This window comes from Ischnura elegans, chromosome 7, assembly GCF_921293095.1.
Source record: "Ischnura elegans chromosome 7, ioIscEleg1.1, whole genome shotgun sequence".
Taxonomy (NCBI): domain Eukaryota; kingdom Metazoa; phylum Arthropoda; class Insecta; order Odonata; family Coenagrionidae; genus Ischnura; species Ischnura elegans.
Window position 1 is genome coordinate 31083899 of NC_060252.1, and position 27448 is coordinate 31111346.

Here is a 27448-nt window from a genome sequence, read left to right on the forward strand (position 1 = left end):
TTTTATATCGAGTAGGTGGCTGATATATCGTTATCTACAAAGCTATCAGGCAGAAAAAGTTCACGTCCTTCATTGGAACTCAAAAACATTCCTAACCTCAAACTTAAAGTCTAATGCGTTTAAGGTATCGGAGAAGGGGTGACTCACAGTTTTCCATCGCGCCACAGATATTATGTCATATCCTCTGATGTTGAGGATATCTTATCAAATATCTTCGGCTCCCGTCCGCTACCTGTGGATTACGTAGACTCATCCGGGAGCCATATATGTGGAAAGATATTGCACGTACCTATTCCATGAAGGGTGGTGTTATATCCATATAACTACACTATAAAATACATCATTTGAACAGCATATGAGTTTCTAGGACAAAACTAAGAGGTAGGAAGCCCAATATGAGGCCCAATTTCATCCCATAAAAGGCTGATTTCTGTTGCCACTTCGGTCGCGTTGTAATCGGTTTTCAAAAATGTCCGCGGCGCGGTGATGAGTGGGATGCCGACTTACAAAAAATATTGGGGGGGCCCAAACCGGGGATGATGCCCTGGGAAATTTTATAAGTAGTGAGTTTTAAGTTTTTTAAGCATTTTAGAAGAAGATTAGTCATAAGATCAACATTAGAACCCTGATAACTCGAATCTCGATATCTGGACACTCCGAGGAAAATCGACAAGCCTGACACATTTTTTTCTCACGCCCATAACGAAATTTTGAGGGGGCTCGGGCCCCCTCGGGCCCCATGGAGTCGGCGCCACTGGCAATGCGATCCACTTTTCTCCAATATTTTGCGGTGTAATGTTTGTAATAGGGTTGTTTCCTATTTTTTAATTGCCTAAATCGAAAGATTATTACTCCTGTACAACGTATTTCGCGCTTTTAGATTTTTAAATGACGATATCTATTTTTCGCGATTAAATGGAAAGTGAAAATTTTCAATCGTGCGAAAACGCGACGGCTAAGTACGAATGCTGGGAAAAGCCCGTGTGACGTCTGGCTGCTGCTGTGTGAGGCCACCTGGGTACGAGGCTAAGAACGCCGCTACGATGCAGGATGCTTGCTGCCGAGCATGGCAGTAGCATAGAGTACCCTGCTAGCAGGTAGCGCTTGGCTTAAATAAGGATTATTAATACCCTATCAAACGAAGGAAACTTTCCGACCATAGGCAATTTGAATAGGTGATTATTAAGAAATGTTTCCCTTGGCTCTGTGCCACATGCATGCATTGATAATCTCAGACGATGTAAAACTCCTGACTACTCGTATAGAATCTAGGTCCCTGTGACGTCACGTGGAGTAGCATGGCATGGGCGCCAATTTTTCAAATGAAGTTAAAATTGACCATTAACATTCGTCTAAACTGGGATTTCTAAAACCAAATAATTTGTATATCATGGATACACTAATCGGGGTAACGAATCGCAATCAATACCTTTAGTTTTATTTGATGAAGAAAACTACCCTATTGCGATGAATAGCTTTGAAAAGTAATGAATGTGATAGATCATATCATCATGTGTACACATTTCGGTTAATACTCCTAATTATACCTTATTTCCCCGTGAAAATCGGATCAATTTGTCCGTCAGTGACACGAGTGGCACCCTCTGTAAACCCATTTAAATGCGCGATTGGTGACAACACTTTTAGAGGCCGACTTGAGGATCCTCTTTTGTAATATTCGTGTGTGGTATTATATCCACTGAACTACTCTTACATCACATAAACACCGAATGCATTTCTAGGGCAAAATATTGGTACCACCACCAAAACTGTATTCAACTAGCAACTTGCAAACTTTTCGGGGATCTAATAATGACATTTAATGATCTTTTAAGGATCTTTGAATGACAGGGGTCCAGTATCACTCTTACACTTTTGTCTTGATTTTTTCAAGGTATTTATGGTAAAACCTTTTCAACATTTATCTCCACCTCAAGTATAAAAATTAAGCATCTTGACTGAGGCTTGTTTTTCACATGCAATATTCAGTTAAATATTGACTAGGGTTTATTACTTGCATTATGCATTATAAATTGTTAAACATATAATATATGTATTCCAAATATCCAGTGGCATAGCAAGAGGGGGTTCCGGACCCTCTCCCCCTCCTAAATATATAAACACAATTATTTTGCTTCATAAAATAAAAAAAATATCGAAAAATCATGAATTTACAAAAGATTTCTTTGAAAAATTAAGTTTTTTTGATTATGAAAATTGTGAATATTAGTTTAAAACCCTCTACTAGGTACCTTGTTTTTTAAAATCCCCCCCCCCCTGATTTTGGACCCTCCTCCCCCTAACAAAATTCCTGGCCACCCTGGGGCAAATATAAAAAAGAAAGCATGATTATAAGAAAAAAGAGTAACAGTCGAGCTAAGTTGACGCGAAAAAATTGTATGAGCACCTTTTTCTCGTCTCATTGACCAATACTACCATTTCTACCCAAACAGTCATGATATACCGAATGGCAGAAGAGGAGACATGCGTAGCTGAATAATGAGGGCTGCCATGTGGTGGTAGCCAATGAAAACTGAGCAGGGGAGAGCGTTTGCAAGGTAAATGATCACAAATGGTTGATATATGTGAACGGTTGTTGTCCTAACTCCTAACTATTGTTGGTTGCAGGCTACAGGTTTGTGACGGTAGTGAGGGGGGGGGATTTTGAGGGATAAACCCCCCCCCCCCCCCTAGAGCTCAGAGAAATTATTAAGTTTAATCCATTTTACTTAATTGGATTGATACTACTAAGAGAATAGCATAAGGATTAATAAATATCCCTCAGAAAGCCGTAAAACTCACCATTTATCTTAAAATTTCGCAATTTATTAATCTCGCACATACCGCTTATCCTGGTGGGTATTCCATACCCCCACACATCCCGGTATTAGTTGTACCTAAACCCCCCCTCCCCCAGTCTTAATTCCTAACTGCACCCCTGTGTGATGGTACTAAACCGTCACAAACATGTAGACATGGCTTGCAGGGTAGTGAGTAGATATAGATGATGTAGATGAATTTATAAATTCGTTATTGACTCCAGTGCAGTCACTTAAGTCAATCACACGTAAAACCGAGAACCCTATAAGTAAGGTTCTTGTGTAAAACATTATTTTTCTTAAAAATCAGACACATTGCAGCTATTTTATTAAATGTACCATTAATTTATCGGGTGGAGACAAATTCAAGATTTTAAAGAATGACCCGATCTTAATTTATCAGGCAGAGTTAAAATCCACGAGTTCTGTGATTTAAAAAATATGTAAAAAGAATTCGCTCCTTGCTCTGTAATGTACCTCAAGCATCTAATGTTAAAATCCTTCTTCACTACATCTCTCAATTCAAGTGTTCTTACGGTGCTGAAAATTCCATTGTGTTTGCTAATAAATTAATATGGTCTTCATCTACCCCTGAACAGCAAACTGTTGTCCTTTGGCATCAAAAGTTTGTCCATTTCTGTACACACAGTAGAAGAGGTATCCCTCGCAGTCCGTCATGAAGAAATCGGAGTGTAGTATTTTGTATGTAGTACAGCATCAAATAGTACAGCATCATCAAACCAAAATCTTATAGCGTTCTTGAGCACAAACCAATATAAGTTTCAGTTTAATTATAAATCGCTACCAAGTCGCAGTGAAATAGGGCTCAAGAAGTTTTTGTCAGCCATTTTTTATTCACTCACACGGACTATTTTTTATGGTCACAGCCAACTCCGGAGAGTTTATTCTGTTTTTTAAGTGTCTAGTTAATAAACCACAGAAACAGACTGAAGATTAAAAGATCGCACAAATGTTTATTTATGATTTTCTTAAGGAATTTGGTTGAAATGGGTATTTTGGATGTTCTGGCAACAGTAAGGAGCTGACTTGGGAAATTGAACTGAGAAACCAGTGCTTACCTAGAGACCTTGGCTAAGACTGATCTATTGCGACATTGATGGTCATTAATAGGTGTCGTAGGTAATATCGTAGATGCCCACTTTTACATTACTAATGAATCTAACATGAACGCAAAAGCGCTATTAATAAAAGTGGACTTCCATGGTAATCTATCACTCATATGCATCTGTAGAAAATTTCACATGTTCCTACTTCTAGGGCAAAATCAATATCTCCTTTCCTGACAAGTGGTTTATAATGGTTTATAGTGGTTTATCTGTAATAATATGGCCCCAATTCATATTTAAAGCAACCCATTTTTCCTTCTGAATGCAAGTTATAGTTATTTTTTTATTATAATATACATACATGAAAAAGACAAGGCAATGCCTTCGAATTTTGCTTCAGGCGTGGCATAAGGGCTAAAATTTGCATCATGGGTGAACCCAGCCAATGGCATGTGCAGGGGCGGTGTAGCCAGGTCAGCTGGTCAGCGCTCACCGAGAGTCCCTAGCTTAAGAGGGCCTCAACACGCTTACGTCCATCATGAAACGTATGTAAAAGGCGTAATAAAGGAAGACTCATATTACTTGAACCAATTTTTTTGCAATTAGAAAATAATACTTTTTTATTATTTGCTTTATTTACAACATACAAAGTGTAAAAAGATTATATGAAAGTTCAACCAAACAAAGGTATGAGGAGATAATAGAGAATCTGATGCTTTTTTGTTACTCGGAAAAGTTATATAAGAGGTTTTTTTTAGATTTAAGCGCGGAAATTCACTAAATAATAGATAATAGAACCATAATAAATCATTAACATTAATTAGCTGTGTAATTCTAACTTTTCATACGCATAGTTATTTCTTAAGAAAATGCTGATTTTACCATTTATAGTTTTTAAGAACCAGAATAGCGTAAAAATCCATTTACGTGCATGCAATTTCCTAAAATTTTCCGGGGGAGGACCCCTGAATCCCACGTTAAGGAGGGTCCCTTCATGAGGCCTAGCTGAGGGGGTCGGCCAGGCCTGCAATAAATACCAAACACCTAGACCAATAAATACTCTCGTTTGGAAACCATTGGCTTTCGTGGAGAAATTTATTCTATCACATTTGAAAATAATTTTCACTCAAAACACTTGATGAAAAATTTTAGTTTTGGAAATCTAAAGGCATGTGATCTTATTTCTGTAAAATTTCCACAGTTATTTGGTGTTTTTAGACGTTATATAGCCATACGTTTTCAATTCATCGATGTGCCCCTCTTTACTACAACTTTCATAAAAATAATCACCCCAGAATGTCCCCGGGCACGAGTCTAAAAAAAATACCGCCCCAATGTAAACAATGCACATTGTGTGGAGCAAAATGTACGATTGCTTTTAAGGGATTGTTTACTTTTCAGAAATATTCGAAACTGAAGATGGAATTCCACGGCAGAAATGAAATTAACCGCCCGCTGTATGTACGGAGGGCACTGGACTTCAAACGACGGAGGAGGACTCAGCAATTCTTTCACAGCACATCAAACAACTTTCATGCATATAAAGAAAACAACAATTTACCAAAGATATTTATTTTATAATCATCGCCAATCGACAATGAAGAATATTAATGACGCAGCTCTCTTCTCAATTTTTATACTAGCCACCTTATTACATGTTGAAACATCTCATTCTCATTAAAATACATGTTAAAAGGGGAAAAAAAAACAATGATTGAATACGCTAATGTGATGAAACAATGATGAAATGAAATGATTTTATATGTGTTTTAAAATATATTTATATAAAAAAAATTGCATTTTAATTTCTTCAACACAAGACCTACAATCCAAGAAACTCATTTTCTATTAAAAAGGAGGTCAAGAAAAAAACCTCATTTTATTAAATATATTTTTACACAGAATTCAGCAATAGGTGAACATCTCTATTAAATAATTGCAAAGAAAGTGACTTCAAGAGGCGAGATTTGATGTGAGTATATGACGGTCTGGATATCTTGTCAGACATAATTTACTAAATATATTAGCTGAAAACGGTGCAAACACACCTAGAAAAAAATACTTGAAATTGGTGATACTCACTCCTGGGCTTTAACAATGTTAGTTTTGAAACTTAAAGGAAGAGCTCACCCCAAATCAAACATAGGCAAAACAATTTTAAAAATTAAGGAGGTGAATTCCTTCCCTTGTGCTGTGAGGATTTCTCACTCGGAACATTCAATGCCTTCACCTAGATCAGAGCACACCCTTGCATGATCCCAAGTAGCAAAAGAATATTGAAAAATGATTTAAAAATTATTTCAAATAATTTTAAAATCAAAATGTCATAAGATTGCTAAATTCGTGGCTTTTTCAAGATTTTCAAATAATTTTAAAATAATGTATTAGGTGTTGCTCTTTTTAATTCTTGTACCATTTGATCTCATTTTGTTAATATGTAGTGTATACATGGATATGTAGAAAGTAATGGCTTATTTATTGCATAAAATGTTCCTTTTTTAATTTCACTGAAAAATAATTATGTGAACATTATTTTAAAACAATTTCAAAATTATTTTACACACATTTTCAAATAATTTGATTACTATTATTTTCTAATCATTTTAACCTAATGTTGAAATCATTTTAACATAATTTTGAAATCATTTCCAACATAATTTTTAAATCATTTTAACAAAATTTTGAAATAATTAGGTAATTATTTTGAAATCTTTTTAAAACACTCATTTAAATTTTCATTGGTAAGTATACAGTCTCAGTCATATACCAATGTGATAAAATGAACCAGTATAAAAATTCTTATTCCTTTGAGGTGAATGTGAATAACTGACAAGTAGCTTTACATAAAAGAAGTAATACAGATGAGTTTGGAGACTTTTTCTACCAAAAATGAATCCCTTTTTTCAAAAGTGAGTTTGAATTTTGCTGTTTTCAGGCCTTCTTGAAATCCATAAAGCAGTATTTTTTGGCAGTCTTCCATAAGATTTCTAAAATTTTAAATAATGAATTTAAAGGAAATATATCCCAAAATGAAGGCATATCATCGAAAATGGACTTTGAATGATCCGAGAATGCAATCAAGCAATGCCTGAAAACACTCTCAATATGTACTTTATTGCATACGAAAAAGGGATAAGACCTAAGTTTATGACATCTACTATTACATTTGCCTTATAATCCCAACAAGGACATCAGATTTGAATGTCTTCAACACGTCTCGGGTGATGATGGGCAGTCAGTGAAAGCATGCAGATAAGGAATTCTTTATTTCTCATGATGCTTGTACTACTTCATTCGAAATATTCACGCATGCAAAACTATATTGCCGTAGGATAATTACTGCGTGCGAAAACATTTTTTTACTGTTTCTGGCACAGTTCGTAATTTCAAACGTGTTTACTTATATTGTATTAGCATAAAAATTAATCATTTTAAAAGGAGGCTGAATTAGTTACAAGGTGTTTTAAAACAATTTAAAAAGTATAATTCATAGCTCCTTCGAGTTTTACAATAAATTTTTAAATAATTTTTACATTGCTACTTGAGATAGGTATTTGGAAGAGGCAGCCAACAGCTTCTTTAGGCTCCCTTCATACCTTCCGCTGGATTGGTTATTGTTGATAATGATTACTCTCTTAAAACATGCTATAATCTTGACATTTTTGGGCCCTATGGAGTAAACCCTGGTCAATATTTGCCTTATTTCAAAAATTTATCTCAATATGTCCTCAGTCATCTGCTGAGATGAGACAATGCTGATATATATCTATAGCTACATAGAATGAAAAAAGTTGAACACCGTATATACATAAAGTGTTTGACGCGGATGCCAAAAAATTAAAGCTAATTGACACATTACCTTGAGCACATGATCAAAATGAACATAAACAATAAATATTTCAATAAAATTTATTGCCATTCGTTCAAAAAAGTAAGTTCAAGTATATGTAGTTACATAATTATATACATCCCTTTGAATTCAGCGACATTATCCAAAGGTGACTTGACTTCTTGGCAAGAGAAGACAGCGTCTTTTGCATCATAAATAGCCCAATTATAAACAACAAACATCCTAGGCCTCTCTCTGCCTGTCTACATCAAGTGTTGGTCCACACAACAGGGAACTGGTAGTACATGCAGTTTTCTCTTGTTCAGGGGGTGGCCGCTTGATTTGCTGATTCGAATTGTATGCCAGGGAGCAAGGCTTGGCCACCAGAGGTTTGAGATATTTTCATTTGAAAGGGTGGATCAGAATTGCTCTTCTGACTTGTAATATAGTGTTGAAAGTACGCTGGAATTAAGGATGTGTAGAAGTTTGCAACTTATGATTACTTTTGTAACAATTACTCTCATTCTCACCACACAGCAGGAGTTCTGAGCCTATGCCGTAGCCAGAAAACATATTTTTTTTGAGATGGTAATACTGAGAGAGTTGTTCAATTTAATGTGTTCACTTACAACCATAACCCCCAAATATATTGCAAATATGCTTAACCCATGACTGCAATACAGCCTTGTTTAGAACAGTCATCAAATTTTTTGCTCAACAATGTCTTCCTGGTAGGCAAATGATTGCAACAAGAATTGAATATGTTCAAGGAAATATATAAGTAAGTATGTGAAAGAAAAGATTCAGAGTACATATAGTGACAAGATCAGCCCACAACATCTAGGTAGTGAGTTCATCTGGCAATCTTTAATGGCTTGTTTACATGGTACAAAACACATACGACTTAATTTCAGAATGCAACAGTGATTTTGATGGACCGGAACAGAACCAGGACAAATGTATGAATCAAATTAGAACAGGTTCTATGTTCTGTTCATGGATTCGCACACATTGGGTGGTAATGCGGTGCATTCATACATTCGTTTACCTGTTCATGTACTTCCGCACAAATCCGTACATGTTAATATATAGAGTAACCAGGGCTTTAGACACACTCAAATGGCAATTAATAATCTGATGATGGATCAATTGTAAGAAAATCAAGCCTTCATAGCAGACAGGTTCAGCTCCATCATTCTACACTTCAGCACTAACACTCATGAACTTCCTGATCCACCCCTTTGAATGACATAACCCCAACCTCAAACAGTCACACCTTGTTTCCTGGTGCCTATTCCAAACCAGCAAATTACCCAGCCATCCCTCGTGATTGAGAAGAAAGGGAATCAACACCAGTCAAAGGGTTAAAACGTCCAACCAGGACTGATGAACAGACTTCAAATTTGTCTTCCCACAAAAGGCACTGATAAATTAACTGTCATCCTGACTACAGTGAAAGTAGAAATCCTCCTTCCACAAAAAATCGTTCTTCTGAGCATTTCAAGGAAGTAGTCGGCAATGAAAACCACTGCACACCAATTAGTATTCCTTCAACTGTTTTAAAAAAAAAAGCTCTTAAAATGATGCCTTTCTAAAACTTCATTGACCAATTACGGCACATCAATCTTTAACCTCATAAAATTAATCAAATTACAATCTCTGTCAACTTCATCAATAAACAACAAATATCATATTTTTCATAACATTCACACTGCGAATCATCTGTACATATGCAATACAGAATTTTTTCTTCCCTTTGGCATTAATAATAAAAACTGAAGTGCTATATACCAATACCTCCTTTCACTCCATGCATTACCCCATGGTAAAATTGAACCACCAATAATGATGGTGACATAACTTAGCATTTACCAGGAAAAATCACGGCAGTATTATGCGTCCTTCAGATGTTTCTCTTTCAAAGATGACAGTATGGCCAAGAAGCAACAAGCACTCTACCACCAACCAAACTATACTGCCACCAGTTTATATCTGAGTGGTTCTGTTTTTCAGTTGGTCAGTTTTCTTCCTCTCAATGGGATATCAAATGTATAAGCCGATATCTTCCAACAACCATGAGCAATGTAAGACTTTTGCTATGGGCAGGAGTGGACCCAAAACTTAGTTAATTACTCACTCTCACCAATATCACAATTAACAGATTAAAACAAAATTTAAAAAGCTATCACAACATTCAAACTCCAAATTCCAAATACACACAACCAGCTAGAGGCTATCTACCCAGGAGTTATTCTACGATTGCCTTCAGGCTTATGAACACCTCCTGGATATGATTATAGCTTGTAGCGAGTCGCGTGACTGAATTTCAATGTCTCCCCTCATGTGGTTCTGATACATAGAGTGTAATTAACAGAGACTTTGGTAGACTCCAAACCCATGGTTCTATTGCTTACGGCAGTAGTGGGAAGGAGCTCACTCAATTCAATGTCAGCCATATCAGCTCAACACTTCCCATCACGGGATAAATCAGTCATTTGTACAACATTGCAGTCGGTGTCACCGTTTCTCGACCACGACTCACGACGCCACCGTTTCGCTCCCCACTTCCTTTCCCCCCTCCCCCAACTCCACCTCCTCCTCCTCCTCCTCTTCCTGACCTGTCTCGTCCTCCTCCCGGTCCGACGAATCCGACGTGCTGCTGCTCTCCTCCCCCCCACTCTGCACTTGGCGCACGATGGATGAGAACAAACGACTCTCGACGCCCGTGCGCCTCACGCTCATCAGCGGGTGGAGCGCAGAGCGCAGGCTCCAGAAGAGGCGCGGGAAGAGTATTTCCTGCTGCGCAAGCAGTTGCTTTGTTCGGTGCCTCTCCTGCAAAGCAAATTTACTCACATGTGATCAGGGCAGTCAGATTATGATAGGTTATAAGCAGGTTTACAAGGTCTATTTAAACCCTCAGTTGTGGGGAACGTTTAAGTACCGGTGATTGGGGAAAAACATACATAAATGGTCAACCATTTCTTTTTATTTGTCCTCCAAGGCTCTCCTTATCTATTTGGCCCAAACTCTTTCTTTTATGAATGAGAGAATTGGAAAACCTCCTATCTTACCCAAACTAGAACCTCCCTTGCTCTTTAGCAGTGTCAATCGTTCTCTTGAGGTACTACCCTGTCCATCCATTATCCTCTCAATGTGCTCTGATATTTTTACCACTAGTTGTACTTGCTCACACCCATGAACCATCTCCAGATCTGCCCTTTTCCATGTTTTTGTGTGCGCGTGTTATTTTTTAACTTCCTCACTATCGTGGCAAGTAACAGTAATTATGCTAGAAAGTATGTTGTACTTGCAGAATCACGAAAAATTTACCCAAAGCTTAGCAAGAAAAAATTATTTCTAATGAAGGCATTCACAGTTTTCATACAATTCTGATGGTGAAAATGAAAATTTTCTGCATCGTCAGAATCTTTGAACCAGAGATGAGAATGAAGACAGTATTTTTGATGGTAATGTATTTACATCTTTAATTTTTATCATTTAATCATTTTATGTTTGCTATAAAGATTTTGGCCCTTGGAATAATTTTTCCAAATGATACTCCATGAATGTGTTCCTTATCGGATGGGGTCTTTCCTGTGGGCCCTTGGGAAAAAAATTGGGAGGGAGCCGCAAGGGCTTCTTGCCAGCTCTGCCCCTCTGCCAAAAAAAAGACTTCAGGTTCTGGCAAATTTTATTGTACAAAGAGGAAGACTTGCGATCAAGCTACTGCAGCTGAAGGGTTCACTAATACCCATGCCTATCCCCCTTCACATATTGAGCTTCTGTACTCCCCTGCTTTCTGAGCATGAACATTGGTATTGAACACGTAAGCCATAAAGCGTATACTGTAAAATGTCAGCAGTAAGAAGTTGCCAGTCTGCATTAGAGACTAAAGCCATAAGAAAAAATTTCAAAATCACAGTCATGAAGGCACTGATGGAAACAGCTGAGTTCAGATATCATATCTGGCACTCGACACTCGTGTTTCATTGCCATCTTTTTGCTGGATACTGAAGTTTACCAAACTACTTCCTGCAATATGTATTCTCCCACAGCCCTGATTCAGTTATGTATTTTGTGTAACATATAACTACAGATGTATGTACCTGATTTTTCAATGTTTTTAACCACATAGAGCAACTTAGTACAAGTTTTGTTGGTGTGACCTACTCTCCTATTATTTTTTTCTTTATTCTTAGGCGGTAGTTAATATCAAACGTCTTCAAAATCGATGAACAAGTACATTACATAGTTGTATTTCACCGCTATGTTATGGGTATAGAACTATTTACACGTACCACATAAAAAAATATAGGATGTCACTACAGTGACGTCTTTGAAATAGATTACAGCTAAAATAAAAACACTAACAAGGAGACATCGCCAAAGTGATGTTCGGGATCTGGATGTAAATGTTATTATCTGAAACTATATAGGTAAGGTAGAAAAAGTGTCACTGCTTTCTTCCACATAGGCCCGGGTTCGAGAGATGTATAGATTTTGCGCAGCATTAGGTCCCTTGAGTAAGATGGTCTTCTCAAATGTGGCCGTGGTGGTGTGGTCTAGGGCGTTAGTCCCCTAATTTGTAGTTGATATTCCGGGTTTGAGTCCCAGTGTCGGCAATATTTTTTCTCTCTTCTAATTTTTGAAATCACTGTTACATTTTATCCCATTTCGTTTTATTTAGTTACTTCGCGATATTTTAAATTTAATATCAATTTATGGATTTTAAACGAAACTCCGAATTGTGCCTTACCACGCGAATTATAGGACGTTTATATGTAATTGCTTACACGCAAATTTCCGGGGAATTTGATCATCCTTGCCCTAGCCATTGCTCCCACAGCCTCTTCGTATATTCGTAATCTCAAGTCTTTCTTATCAACAAACAAACACCAATGCCTATCCTCACATTCAGTTACTGACCCTAGCCAGTTTCCCCTTCCACCCACCCAGCACAATGATCCTGCTTTTCAGCAGCCTACTCAAGCCGTTTTCGAGGTCTTCTATGTTTACCTTTCGCACCCGCTTTCACACAATTGGGCCTTGGCGCCTTATTCAGGGATTATTGAGGGTCAGTTGTGGACGGAGGGTTGTTGGGACGTATTTGAAGGACGCTAGAAGGCAGGTCATAAGGTAGGCATGGTGAGTGTAAGGACATTCTGTTTTAAAGATCGAGATTCGTTGGGAAGACAGTGCGTGGCCGGTGAAGAAATCTAATGGAGGGAATGCCTAGAGGAAATGAAATTTTGAATAAAAAACGTTGAAGCTGGAAAATACTGGTGCTGCAGAAATGTAAAAAAGGCATTGAAAGTGGAGGCACACGCGTCAAAAACCGGGGAACGATTCATGAATAGATTTACAATCGGTTAATTGATGCGAGGCAGAGGTGTGCATCGGTGCACATGATAAGCACATTACACGGAAATTCATGTGTAAGTAATTACAAACGTCCTCTAATTCGCGTAGTAAGGAACATTTCGGAGTTTCGTTTAAAATCCATAAATTGATATTAAATTTAAAAAATCGCGAAGTAAATAAATAAAACGAATTGGGATAAAATGTAACAGTGATTTCGAAAATTGGAAGAGAGAAAAAATATTGCCAGCGCTGGGACTCGAACCCGGAATATCAACTACAGATTAGGGGATTATAACGCCCAAGACCACACCGCCACAACCACATTTGAGAAGACTATCTTACTCAAGGGAGCTGATGCTGCGCGAAATCTTTACATGTGAATATCTCTCGAACCCGGGCCTATGTTGAAGAAAGCCGTGACACTTTTTCTACCTTACCTATAAAGTTACAGATAATAACATTTACATCCAGATCCCGAACATCACTTTGGCGATGTCTCCTTGAAAGTACATAAAATATTTCACATTGTATACACAGGACTCCTACAAGACCAAATATAATTGTGAGGAAGAGTATTATTGTAAGAGTATTATTTTTGGAAAATGTTCGAAAATCAAATTACTTCATTTCACAAAAATGCAGTGTGATAAGAGTCAATTAGCTTCATATCCTGATGAATGATGAAAAAGTCATCTTAGAAATCTATACAGGATGGTGGTAAAGAAAAAACTTGCATGCTATTGCAAGCATTTAATGATAAATAATCAATGAAATTTAACATATTGGCTATTTCTGGTTTGAATTAAGGCCAAAAGGCAAAAAAAATATAACATGCGTGCATTACGAAAACATAAAATTGCTCGCGCATAAGGCACTAAAGACAAATAAAAATAAATCCAAGTTATGCATTGCTCCTCATTCTTTATAAGACATCTATTAATTTAGTTTCTACCATGTTATTTCACTTGACAACATGATAACTCATAAAGAATCCTCACACAACAGAAAAGAATGGAAAATTCAGTCATGTACTCACCTTCGGAGCCTCAAAACACATTGGGCAGTTTTCTGGAATAATTGGCAGCCTTTTCCCCTCAGCAAACTGCCTTATTGTTTTCTCCCGCACATACACAAACGGCCTTATGACTCGAAGGTCCCTTTCCCTATACGTGGAGAACATGCAATTCCATGTAGCTGACTATACAGAAAACACTTCTCTCTCACACTCTCAGCACAAGAACAATTAGGCTTTTCAACTTGTTTCAAAGGTGAATATTTTCACCCTTGCATATTTTTTTGAACAATGAAATGACTTATGGAGCAAAGTGTTAATTATTACCAAGAAAATTACAAATAATTGAGGAGTTAATAAATGTTATTAGTACCAGTTTAGTATATCAAAATTGGTTTCCATGCAAAATCCAAAAATAATTTGAAAAACACTTTGAAATTTTCTGTTCATCACACACAACAGTGGCATACTAAGGCTACTTGGTGCCCAGAACAAACTACAGCAGACTCCTGATTATCCAGGCTAACCACGGGGAGAGGCGACACAAATACAGTGGAACTTGGTAAGTACGTTCCTCCTGAGCACGATGATTACTCACGGTCCCAGTACCATCCGAGCAAAATACATGTAAATCTATTTGGTTAATATGCTTGCAATAGTGGCACTTCCCTGGGTAGGACACTAGGGTGCCTTTTTTTGCCACTTTTATTTAGGAGCGAATCGTAATACCCGGCAAAAGTTGCGTACCCATGTGGGTATTACAGATATGAATTCTTTTCAAAATCGGTTAATATCTTCTGTTCGCCATTTTGTCTTAAAATTTCGAAATTTTTAACGAAAAACGTTAAAAATGTAAATAATTTTAATTTGGTTTTAGCAAGCACTAATTTATTCCAATGGTGTACAACATTGGTCTTTCCTTGATATTTTAGATCAAATATGTCAACTCTATTCCTTTTAATTATCGAGAAAATGACCTTTTATCGTGTCCCCGAAAGAAGTTTTAGTGGGAAGGCAATCCGCAACACACAGTCTCATTCTACGCTATTCATGCGATAAATGACGCGACATAGAGATTTTTTTTCAGTCAAAAACGTGTAAATCATGTCTGAAGTTGTCAAGGGTAGTCACTAGGATGAGTGTATGCTCTTCAGTGGCGCCGACTCCATGGGGCCTGAGGGGGCCCGAGCCCCCTCAAAGTTTCTTTAGGGGGGGCGGAGCCCCCTCAATAATGCAAGGTAATAATTAAGCTGTATTATACTTTGTGAAATCATAAAAATATATTGGTATTTTTTATTTGCCATGTTTGACGATAGTTACCTTTTAAAATACATTCAACAATGTGTTAAAACAAATAATTATAAGGTTGTAAGAAGGTTAACTGGAAACAAGTGGTGTGAATTATGATAGTGTTACGGTGCTTCGACGCACTTTGAATTTAACCTCTTCTCCGGGGCAAGACCCCTGATATGGGCCCCCCAATATTTTTTATAAGTCGGCGCCCCTGATGCTCTTTTATGCCATCGCCGACTATATTGACCATATTTTCGAGTAAGAAGATATCACTGAAGTTTCTGTCAAGGTAGGTATGTGCTGCTTGGAAAAAAGCGTCTATTTTAGTAGTTACGTAAATAAGAGTACTTCAACTCATCTCACACTACGTACTGAAAACAATATGACAAATTCTAAAGAGTAAAACGGTATTTCAGAAAACATAGGATGACTTATTAAAGTCTTTTACTAAGGAGGCGACAAAACTGTTTGATATAGCCTTCTGCAAATGTGCCAACTTTCCCAAATGTGTCCGTTATAAGGAAAAAATGTTTCTATCCTAGAGCACCAGTTAGCTGTACGAGAAATCTATGAAAACGTCTGGGAAATCTATGAAAATAGTATGGAATACGGGAGGTGCGAATCCCCTCCCCCAGAAAATTTTTATAGGAAATGTTGAGTTTTGTGGCTTTCTGAGGGATATTTCATTAATCCTTATACTATTCTATCAGTAATATTTATCCAATTAAGTAAAATGGATTAAATTTTAAAATTTCTCTGAGCTCAAGGGGGGGTTTTTATCCATAAAAACCCCCCCTCGCTGCACCACTGCTCCCCTTTTCAATGCCTGAGGCATCTGCCCCCTTGGTATGCCACTGCATGATACTGAAACATTGGCACAGCACAAAAGAAGGTATAGATTTATATGAAGCTTGAAGAAAAAGACGATCAAGTATCAAATACGAAATGCACAACAAGAGAATGACAGTGGAATCATAAGCGTCCAAAAACCTGAATTCTTAGCTTCAATCAGTTAGCTTACTTGAAAATAGGCACCCTTCTTGCACATACATGCCATAAAAAAACAATAATCAAAGAAATTTATGACACATGATAAATAACAACCAACCTGACACGATAGTTGGCCTTCATTGTTCTGAGCCTTCCATTGTGGAATATTGACATTAAAAAGCTCTCGACAAGGTCATCCAAATGCTGGCCGAGTGCAAGAACATTGTAGCCCTCACGTCGGGCTGATGCATACAATCGACCCCTCTTCATTCGACTGCAAAAGCTGCAAACAGAAGTGCCTTCGGGTAGAGTGGAGGCCTTCTCGATTATCTCTGGAATAGAAGAAGATATATATATACATAATTGAAAGCATTTAATACCAACTACATAAATGAATGGCTCTATAGATACACTAACAGACAGTACGCAGGTTAAATAACAATGGAAAGTCAGCAAGTTAGTCATAGAGAAAATATTACTTAATCCATAGAAATTATACATATTGATAACATATTAAATAAGAATACTACATATTCAATAGAAATTTCAATATCACAAGAAATATTGCACATTGATAGATGTATTACATAGTAAAGAAGTACATACAGTGCCACCTCGATAAAATGAGACCCCACGGTGCTCCAATAAACACTCGCTATAGCGAAATGTCGCTTTACCGGAGGTGGAGCAAATAATAGCCAATATACCTATTGCGAACAGTTATACAGGAACAGGAGTGGTGTGGTGACAGAGAAATTTCTATCTGATAAACGTAAGCATAAATCCAGACGAGAGGCGATGTTTTTTTTTGCATCACTAAATTTCCTTACTTAAACAACAATTTATATGCGCTGCACTGAATAAAAATCATGCAAAGCATTGTTTTGTCAATCATTATGCCAATGCACGACCGACAAAGCCATTTTTCTATGTACTTAATCAGTGAATTTATGTAATCATTCCATTATTTTGGTATTTTCCACTGAAAATTCAAATTTTAACTGATAAAACTATATCGCGGTTATTTAATGCCTCAGATGCTTCTATTGGTGTATGTTTATTTTTCCTGTACGTTAAGCGGCAGTTAAGTGAAATAACGTATGGCATTTTTTTTCTGCAGTCGAAAATGGTGGAAAGTTGTATAACGATCCTGCCTCGGAAGACTTGTTCTATCATATAATGTAATGTCTTCATTATCTACGGTAAAAAGTTTGCTAAGCATGCAAAATGATGTGATTAAAATTGCCATTGTTAAAAAAAGTTCCTTTTTGAGAGTTACGCTTGCGATGCATTTGAAATAATACACTACCACGGCACAGCAATAAAAACGTTTTGAATCAAAATTGGTAATATTAGAAAAGATATTGACGTGATATTAGTTCATGAAAAAATATAACGCAGATACTATGCTGATATCACTTAAGTAAAAAAAAGCAAGATGCAAGAAACTGCGACGAATATAACTCACATGGGTAATATTTGCGGCAAAAAAACGGAAAGGCATACACATCTGATGGACCCTAAGGCCAAAACAACTTAAGAGTATGAATTTATTGGTATAGCATTCTCAATAATGACTGAGAAACATGAAAAAGGAATGCAGAATTTTTTAAATTAAATAAACTAAAAGCACAGCATCAGCTCTTCACCTATGCCTTCTGTGGCGGCGCCAAATGCATACGACATGGCACCAAACGAGAGTCAGTTGTTCTCTGAGTTCTTCCAGCCACCAGGGGATGCTCGGCTACCCAGGTGATGGAAGAGAGCACCAGTACGACTCCGACCACTGACGCAAAATAGTTCACCGTTGTGAATAGTACATTGTGGTCGTGACCATTACTTGTAACCGCAACAGAGAATAAATACGTCCATCCGGACAATTCACGCTGAGTATCATTGCATCGTACATCCTACATCATCGCTAAGGCGCACTACCTACCTCTAGAAGCATCATTGCAAGAAATACCTCGTACTGAAAGGATTTTGTCGGGGATTAGGTTGTCAAAGAGTTTCATTTCGTCTATGTTATATCACGCGAGGAATACTTCTTAAGATACTTAGGATCGGAGTCCTTTCTTCCACGACTTCCGGTTTACACCGCAGGCATCACCAGCAATTATGACGGGAGATAACGCTTTGGTGCTTTGCATTAGTATAATCAACCTTCCGAACTCTTGAAGTTCTCGATACGCAATCTATCCCTGAAATACTCCGCTTTAGGCTTAAGCATAGCCCCTTTCTCAGAAGTTCCCGCAGATTGAAGTGAGCAAAACCACCCGAACAAAGCTCCTTCTAACTCTACATAGTCTGCATTTCTTGGGCACTTTTGTTTTTTTTATTGCGAAGAGCGAATAGGAAGATAAATTAATTTTGCCACTCTCATATTGCTCTATTACTTTTATTTTCTTGCTTAGACATGTTTGGTGTTTTTTGTCCATGGTGGCTGTCATCAAATGCTTTCTATTCACGCAACTCACGGACGTGCGGGTGTGCTGCTGACTGCTTTCTGCTGCCCAACGAACAAAAGAAGATCAAGCATTCGCGAATGTTAATGCCACAATATTTTCACCAAAATGAACTTCTTATTTATCGAACGACAGTATACTACATGAATTTGAGACTGAGCACTCCATTTTAACTTCATTTCTAACGGATTGCAAGAAATTACAGAGATAAGGGACTCTTAGTGAAGGTTTTCCGGTGATGGAAACTCTCGCAATGGCGAGTGCCAACACCAAAAGGGCCTCATACAAACGAATTTTTTTACATGATTATTATAGGGTCAATTGACAGTGCATTGGCTATCTCTCGTAATGGCGGGGGTCTCACAATAGCCCGTACTCGCTTTAACGAGGTTCCACTGTAGTGAGTTTGAAAACAGTGAATGAAATAGATACACATTAAGCTAACTATGATTTTGCTTTCGATTTGAATCAACTCTTATTTTCTTTTGCTTCCAGGTAGCTGGGCATTTGCTACACATAACTATGATGATATGGAATGGACTATTTTTTTAGTGCTAATTCTAAAAGACTACAATAAATAGATTTGTATCACTACTAGCCACTAAGGTGTGATTCTAGGGCTGCAGAAGACAACCTTTGCAATCATGAGGGCCGCAATTCAACATCTCTCCATCAATATCTTTCACAAATTAAACTACATACACTTATGGGAATCCATACAATAACAGTTACACAGGCCTTTTAGCTTGTAATGTGAGTCACTGGCTCATTGTTTAGAGCAGGGAATCAGACCAGAGCTAAACCAGAAAAAAAGAGCTGATTCAAGGTTTTTTTGCCAAAGTGGTTGAACTTGTGATCTGACTGACTTACTCTGCTCCTCATAGAAGTAGGGCACTCCCAAATACTTGAGGTACGGTATGAGCGGCCGTGGGTCGTACGCTGTGCTCCCTGGGTCCACAGTGGCTGCTCCAAGGACAAAGTTGATGCCCTTTGCGCGTGCATGGTACTGATATTGATGAAGAGTGTGCAGTAAGGTAAGAGAGTCCTTTCCGCCGGACAAACAAACCAGCACATGGTCTCCATTGCGAATCATTTCAAATTCTTGAATAGCCTGGAGAATTGATGTGGAAGGAAAACAGGAGATCAAGCAAAGTTGAGACGGACAAAAATAGCATTAATGGTTCTAGACATAGATCTCCCCAGGGTCGTAGCCAGGAGGGGTCTGGGGGTCTGGACACCCCCCCAAATTTAAAAATAAATTTTTTTCCTTCATAAAAGAAAACAAAATATTGAAAAATCATGAATTTACCAAATATTTCTTTAACAAATGAAGTTTTTTCGATTATGAAGAGTATTAAAATTAGTTTAAAACTAGCGATGGGTCGATTCCAAAATTTTATCGATTCCGATCCCGATTCCGATTCTGACATTTCGATTCCGATTCTACCGATACCGATTCCATCGATTCTGACGAAATAGGCTCCAAGAAAAAGACCACTTATAAATACAAGGGAGAGCCCTGAGTAAAGTCATATTCACAGTTATAATTAAGATTAAATACTGCTTATATGAATCGTGTAATATTTGGCCCTTACAAATTCTCAAGCAGAAAAACCAACATGCTCATGCTCAGCCAGCAGGTTTTGATGTCTCCATGTCACTGTATTACTGCCTGCAGAAAATTGCCTTTTGCTACATAATTGTGTGACTGGGAAAGTACTTTCCTCCCTAAATTGCAAGATTTCGGAAACTTGAAGTATATCATCGATCTTTGTGGATCTTGAAACCTCATGGAACTCAAGTTGCCTAAGCAAATGAAGTAAAGAACTTAGCTTTAGTTTTGTAGAGCCAAAAATACCTATACTTCTCACGTCGTTTAATCAGCCTTAAAACTCTTGCTTTTTTAAGTTCAAGAAAGAAACTAAACGCTACAAATGAATATCACATTGGACGGACACAGTATTAAAAAAGGCTAAAAGATGCCTTGTGATGTGAAAACTCTGCTTTCCGCGCGACTCACCTTTGCGAAGGTGGAGAGGGAAAAAGGGTATCGGCTGTTGCCTTTCGAGGAAACAGTTCATTTTCCTCTCTCTTAAGCATGCCGAATTAATCTCTTCACTTTACTTCAATACCCGAGCCATATTTCTTATGCGTGGGATGGTTCCCGAAAAATATCCAATCCTTAGTATTTTCACTCGAGTAATGCGTTAAATGGTCAAGTCGATCTATATCCCAGATAGCATGCAAGCTTGCAGCAAACTTGTCATAGGCTTGTCCTTGGCTTGTCACGACAAGCCTTGTCGTGGCAAGTTTGCAGCAAACTTGCTGTGACAAACCTATTCTGGCATGAAAGCTATGTACAAGCTTGAATAAAGCTTACAAGTTATGTGAACACATACAAGCCGTAGACTTGTACATCACACCTGCAGAATACATGCCATATTGCACCCATAGCAGATTTGTCATATCATTCCTGCTGCGAACTTGCCATATCACACCTGCAGCAAACTTGCCATATCAAACCTACAGCAAACTTGCCATATCACACTTGCAGCAAACTTGCCATATCAAACCTGCTACTACCCACACATAGCATGTTAGCTTACGTGAAGCTTGACTTTTCCTTGCCATCTCAAGGTTGAATTTTTCATGCCTCTTTCCAGCCTATTTGGCTTGGTTGTAAGATTTTAATAATATGTACTTAATGAGAATTATAGTAATATAACAATATAATGTTATTTGATATAATTATCTTCATACTCATAAAAAAATTCAAGTAAAAAACTTTTCCCATTATATTACGAACTTATTTTAATATTTTGGATTAAAAATCGTATTTTGAACTCGCGCCAAAACGCCCGGCGGCAGTCTTTTGTACCACGTGACCTAACGGTTGCCGTTATTTTGTGCTTGTGACTTGTGACTTTGTGATTGTGAATTTAGCGGTGAAGTAAAATCCTGTTTTACAAGCAAATTTACGTTGAAGTATGCTATGGAAGAAGAAAATAATCCGTGTTTCGTAGTGAATACTGGCAAAAGGGGATTGGAAGATTACTGAATTCTCGGAAACAGTGGCTTTTAGCGGCACGAAGAGATTTAAGAAGTTGCCTCTGTCAGCATCTACTCATCTCTGCTGTGCTGACCATGCGTAAATGTGAGTAAATGGAAAATTTTTTTCTATTCGATACTATGTATGATTAATGAACCGCCAATTACTATCCATGTAAGATTATTCATTATTTTATTCTCAGTGTAATTACAATTTAGCATGATCTTTGCTTTCGCTGGCATAGTGAAAAGACTCCATTCAGACGGTTTAAGTTGAACTATCAGGGTTCTCGCAGTAGAATCCACTTTGTTAGCAGTTCTTTATGACGTTAAAGTATTTGTCTCAACCTCAGTAAACTCGTTTATGAAGGATTTTTCTTGAAAATGAATAACTACTGGGAATATGTCGAAGAATAATAGCAGTTAATTAGCTGTTCTAAACATAGCCATCAGTTGAACTCTCTCTGATCATTATAATTTTGGCATTGATTTGTGCTTTAGTTCATTTTTTTTACAAATGCCCATGTATATATCGTACATTCTGCCAGTACATTCTTAACAGGCATGTTGCACCCAAGGGCATAAGTAACACATTTCTAAGCTGTTTCTGTGCAATAAGATTGCAATCCTTAAAATTTTTGTGATGTAAAGTAATCAATTACTCGTGTTTGTTGACAGAAAAATTAGTGGTGTATTAAAATCTATGGTTAGCACCTGTTCGATAAGCATCTAGGCAGGATTTATGATGATTAAGTACCAAGTGTGCTAAGGTAGTATAATATAAGCAAATCAATTGGTATTATTGTATTTATAACAATTTTATATTTACAGGCTGCAGTAAATTAAAACTACAGAATGGCCAGCTCCTCATGTGGATGGGAGAAATGGCACCTGGGTTTTTCCACTTGGAGAGGAAAGTAGATGCTTTATTGGCATGTGACCCAACGCGAAAGGATGCTGCTGTGGAGGAGATGAATTTCAGCCGATTGCCATTGACAGCAGATGAGGCTTTCATCAAACTCTGCCGTAGGATAAGTGAAGATCCCTCATTTGAGCCAAAGTTGGTAAGTGAATAATGATAATTTGTGTGCTGCCATCCTGATTCAAACAATGTATGATTTTTTTAATGAAAGAAAAATTAAGTTTTTGTAAGAAAGTTTCAAAATCGATGTAAATCTGGAGCCCGCCAGACACTCGGTGTTTGGAATTCAAAGTGCTATAAAAATACTCAAGTACAACATAATTTTGAAGTGCGTATGGATTATTGTCCAATGAAATATTAAACAGTTTTGGTATGATTGGATTTTTGTGATTTCATATGCACTTGTGCACACATACTACATGTGCATACTAACCATGACAATTGTGTTAATTTTTTTGGTGAATTTTTCTTCTGGCTATAAACATGATTTTTGTTATTCTTGTATAAGCTGTTAACTCTTAATTGATCTGATCTTTTTTATCTCTAGATGCAATGTTTGGTAGCAGTTGGTAGAAGAAATGAATGAACACTTCTACAAAATATGTTGCGTCGTCTTAGAATGACTATGAAGCAGAGCTGTATTCCCTTACGGGCAAACTTCAGAAGAATTCGGTTAAGAAATCATTTTATAGCACTTCAGTGTGTCCTGTTATTTTTCGTGAGTGCATCCAATAAGATATTCTAAGATTATTATAATAATTGATCGTTGAAATTAACTTTTAATGTACAACATTAAGTATGTTTTTTATAATTTTATAGGTGTATGCAGAAGGGTCTACCCTGATGCATCAGATGTGGTGCTGAAAGGGTGTCTGAGTAATTGGCTCAACCAGGCTAAAGTCAGGAAAATAAGAATGTAAGTAGTCACTTCTCATTTCCCTGCCACATTAATTCGATCATCCCAGACATTTTCTTCATATTTTCCATTCCCTCTTACAATAGGTATACACTATAATGTTCCATGGAAGTTGAATCATTAACCGCCATTATGAGAATGTGGGGGTACAATATGGACATCTTATTTATTGAATCTGATTGCTTATTCTTTTTGGAATATTAGTTAATAATTTCTCAATTTACCTCCCTGATTTAAGCAAATGATGATATATCATTTCACATGGAGTAATTACTATTTTCTCTTCAGGGATTGGCAGGATAAACAGACCGAGGATCAGGCTGATGAAGACAATAATTTTGCTTAATAAGTTCATCAGTAACGATCTATAAGTATGTAACCATGTAAGTTCCATGCACAACCTTGTACTCCCATAACTAAACAACAATTCAAAAGAATGAAGTTTTAATTTTAAATCCTCAAAGCCAATCAGCATACTTGTGAATGTTTTGATAAAATTCGAGCAATATGTTTTTACCTTTTGAAGATTTCTGTAATTTAGTTATTACCATGTGTGGCCTAGGGGGTCATACATTTTTTAAAGTGTTTCTGTCTTAGATGTTTCCTATTCAGTTTGTAAGTACTTCACTCACTTCATTAATAATGATTAACTATCGATGACTAGATATCTATCTTAATGGTATGTCCACCACTGCCTCAACATGTACATAATTAATGAGAAAAATAAACTCTTCGGCATTTATTTGTTGCACATTTTATTAAATAAATTTAGCAGCCAAATTCTGTGCATGTGAAATGACTAACAATTGATAGAGTGGAAAATTTTCAATTTTGTTGTTGTAAATTGATCATTATTTAGGAGAGCATTTTATTTAACAGAAATTTTAAGGCAGTTTTTCCTCAGCAAGTGTCACTACAGAAATGGTAGGTGTGGAACTAGTTTTCCTAGTATGTAGCAGGTGTGACACTACACGTTTTCAGCAGGTGTGATGTGACAAGTTTGCTGTAGGTTTGATGCGACAAGTTTGCCGCAGGTTTGTTGCGACAAGTTTGCTGCAAGTTTGAAAAAGCGTAACTAGGAGGTTTGATTCAAGCTTGCCGCAAGCTTGCAGGCTTTTTACAGTTTTTTTTTATTTTGTAGAAAAATAATAGGCAAATATTATTTTAAAACAATTTCAAAATTATTTTCACTGCATTTTAAAATTATTTTGTAATGTTTGGATGATTATTTCAAAATAATGTTAAAGCCATCATATAAATTTGCATATGTGAGCACATAATCTTAGGCAGTGTTAAAAGATGCCAGTGTTAGAGATCCCAAACCTCCTTCGAGTTGAGAGTGAGGTGACCAACAGCTATAGCTATGCATAAAACAACATATTGAATGATAATTGAATTCAAAGTGATTATTTTTAGTGGGATTAGACCAAAGAAAAAAATGTTTTTAAACGTCAATTTTTATACCAAACACAACGTTATTTTTCTACAGAAAAAGTTGATTTTATGTCGACTTTTATCCGCAAAAACAGCCATTTCGATTTTATGCCGAGTACATTTACGAGTTACAGAGGATATAAAATTGGCATTTAAAAAAATATTGTGAATCTCCAAGAATATTCTCAATACAAGGGTGCATACACAATATTTAATCTTAGAATTAAGCACTATTTAGTTCTTGGAACTGAATTATTAATTCTAAGCGATCAATACATGCCATAAAGACCATCACCATGCATAGGGGGACTTATGGGGAGAGCACGGGGGCACGTGCCCAGATGCTTAAAAAATAGATATGATTTTTACCTAATATGGTTATCATTATGTTCATTTTATTTTGTGTATTACAGAGCCTCAATCGTTAAATTTAATATTAATAACTTTCATATCGAAATAAAGAGAATATTTTTAAAGTAATTGTTGTATTTTTTTTGGTCTCAAATATGAAATGATCTGTGAGACCCCCCCCCCAGAAGAAAATCCTGGATCCGCCCCTGTCAGCACAGATGTCAGGCTCATGCCATATACCACTAAAAATATAATCAAATGCCACCCAAGTAGCAAAAGAATATTGAAAAAGGATTTTAAAATTATTTCAAATGATTTTAAAATCAAAATATCATAAGATGGCTAAATTCATGACTTTTTCAAGATTTTAAAATAATTTTAAAATAATGTATTAGGCGTTGCTCTTTTTAAGTCTTGTACCATTTGATCTAATTTTGTTGATAGTATATATACGTGGATATGCAGGAAGTAATGGCTTATTTTTGCAAAAAATGTTCCTTTCTTAATTTCACAGAAAAATAACTATGTGAATATTATTTTAAAATAATTTCTGAATTATTTTACACACATTTTAAAATAATTTGATAATTATTTTCTAATCGTTTTAACATAATGGCAAAATAATTTTAACATAGTTTTGAAATAATTAGGTCATTATTTTGAAATCATTTTAAAACAATCATATACATTTTCATTGGTACATATAATCTTAGTCATACCGGTGTGATAGAATAAACCAGCATAAAAATTCTCATTCATTTGAGGTGAATGTGAATTGCAATGCATTGCAATGGAATTTAAAATGCTGGCATACTATTATTTGCTTACCTCAACGGCAGGCTTCCAAATGTTCTTTGGGGGACAGTGCCACCTGGCGATAGAAACACTGTGCATTTGAGCTTCCTCCTTGCTGTCTGGTTCTTTCTCATTTTGATCCCTAGAGCAGGAAGCCCTCTTGCAAGCCATCAAAGACGTATCCTTGCCCTCGGCATCAATCCCAAGGAGAGGGTTGACTGAAGAGTCCATAAGGATGTCCGGCAACGCGAGGTTGATCCCACTGTCCTGTGAGCTGATGCTCATCGCACCCTTGCTTTCCCTCGAGATGGCCTTTGATCTCACAGCTTCCACAGGACTCGTTTTCTTTTCCTCAGGAGAGATGTCGCGAGGAATATCAGTTGGACTGACGTCTACCGACTGCATTGCACCTTCCCGATGGCTGCTACTCGAGTTGGAGTCTTGCTTCTTGATGGATTTACTTTTGGGAATCTGAAAGAAACACACAGACATTGTGGAAAAATAGAAAAATCAATACTAGGCTGAATAAAAAACCAAATCCATCAACATGTCCAAATACATAATATTTGGTTCAAGTAGGAGGGGAAATTGCATTCAAGTTGTGTGATTGAAAAAAATGGACAAAGAAACATGTACTATGATATTCAGACTACCAAAAATAAAATTTTCTAGCAACATCTTGTTATTTCAGCTTCCTGGAGATTTTCTTGCTCTATTTAAAAAAATGAGAAGGCTAAAATAAAGGAATGTACCATTATGACTGAAAGGAGTTCCATTTCCCAAATGAAACAAGAAATGTAGGTCATACAGTCATAATACAATCATACAGTAGATCCTGTGATGAAGTAGCAAAAATACTTTTTCACAGAATGCTAAGAAGCCAAAGGCTTGTGAAATTCACAGTTACAGGGTATGAGGGCTTCACACCTTTCCCTGGACCAAGATGCACTAAGAAAATTTCTCCTCTGTAGGTTTACAAGAGCTTTAACCAGAATTGAAACCAGGAGCCCATACATGAGTAGCATTCTACCAACTAGACCATTGTGCCTGAATAATTAAGTTTTATAATAAATAATAATGGGAATAATTAAGCATGTCAAAGCTAATAAATTGTCCAAATGAGAAGATGCAAAGCTAGAAAACATT

At 36.9% G+C, this 27448-nt stretch overlaps 1 protein-coding gene and 1 long non-coding RNA gene across 2 annotated transcripts in view; one reads left to right on the forward strand and one right to left on the reverse strand.

Moving 5' to 3' along the window:
- The window catches only part of LOC124162822, a 32962-nt gene extending 27265 nt beyond the window's left edge, over window positions 1-5697 (forward strand). Inside the window, exons 4-5 of the long non-coding RNA XR_006865684.1 lie at window positions 2454-2558; window positions 5288-5697. This is a non-coding gene — a long non-coding RNA (uncharacterized LOC124162822). The remainder of the gene's footprint in view (window positions 1-2453; window positions 2559-5287) is intronic.
- Window positions 5698-7779: 2082 nt separating this feature from the next.
- Window positions 7780-27448, reverse strand: part of LOC124162951 — a 375165-nt gene continuing 355496 nt past the window's right edge. Inside the window, exons 14-18 of the mRNA XM_046539721.1 lie at window positions 26336-26773; window positions 19707-19947; window positions 16490-16703; window positions 14113-14239; window positions 7780-10547 (exon numbers count right to left, since the gene is read on the reverse strand). Coding sequence (XP_046395677.1) covers window positions 10254-10547; window positions 14113-14239; window positions 16490-16703; window positions 19707-19947; window positions 26336-26773 — 1314 coding nt within the window. The 3' untranslated portion in view covers window positions 7780-10253. The remainder of the gene's footprint in view (window positions 10548-14112; window positions 14240-16489; window positions 16704-19706; window positions 19948-26335; window positions 26774-27448) is intronic.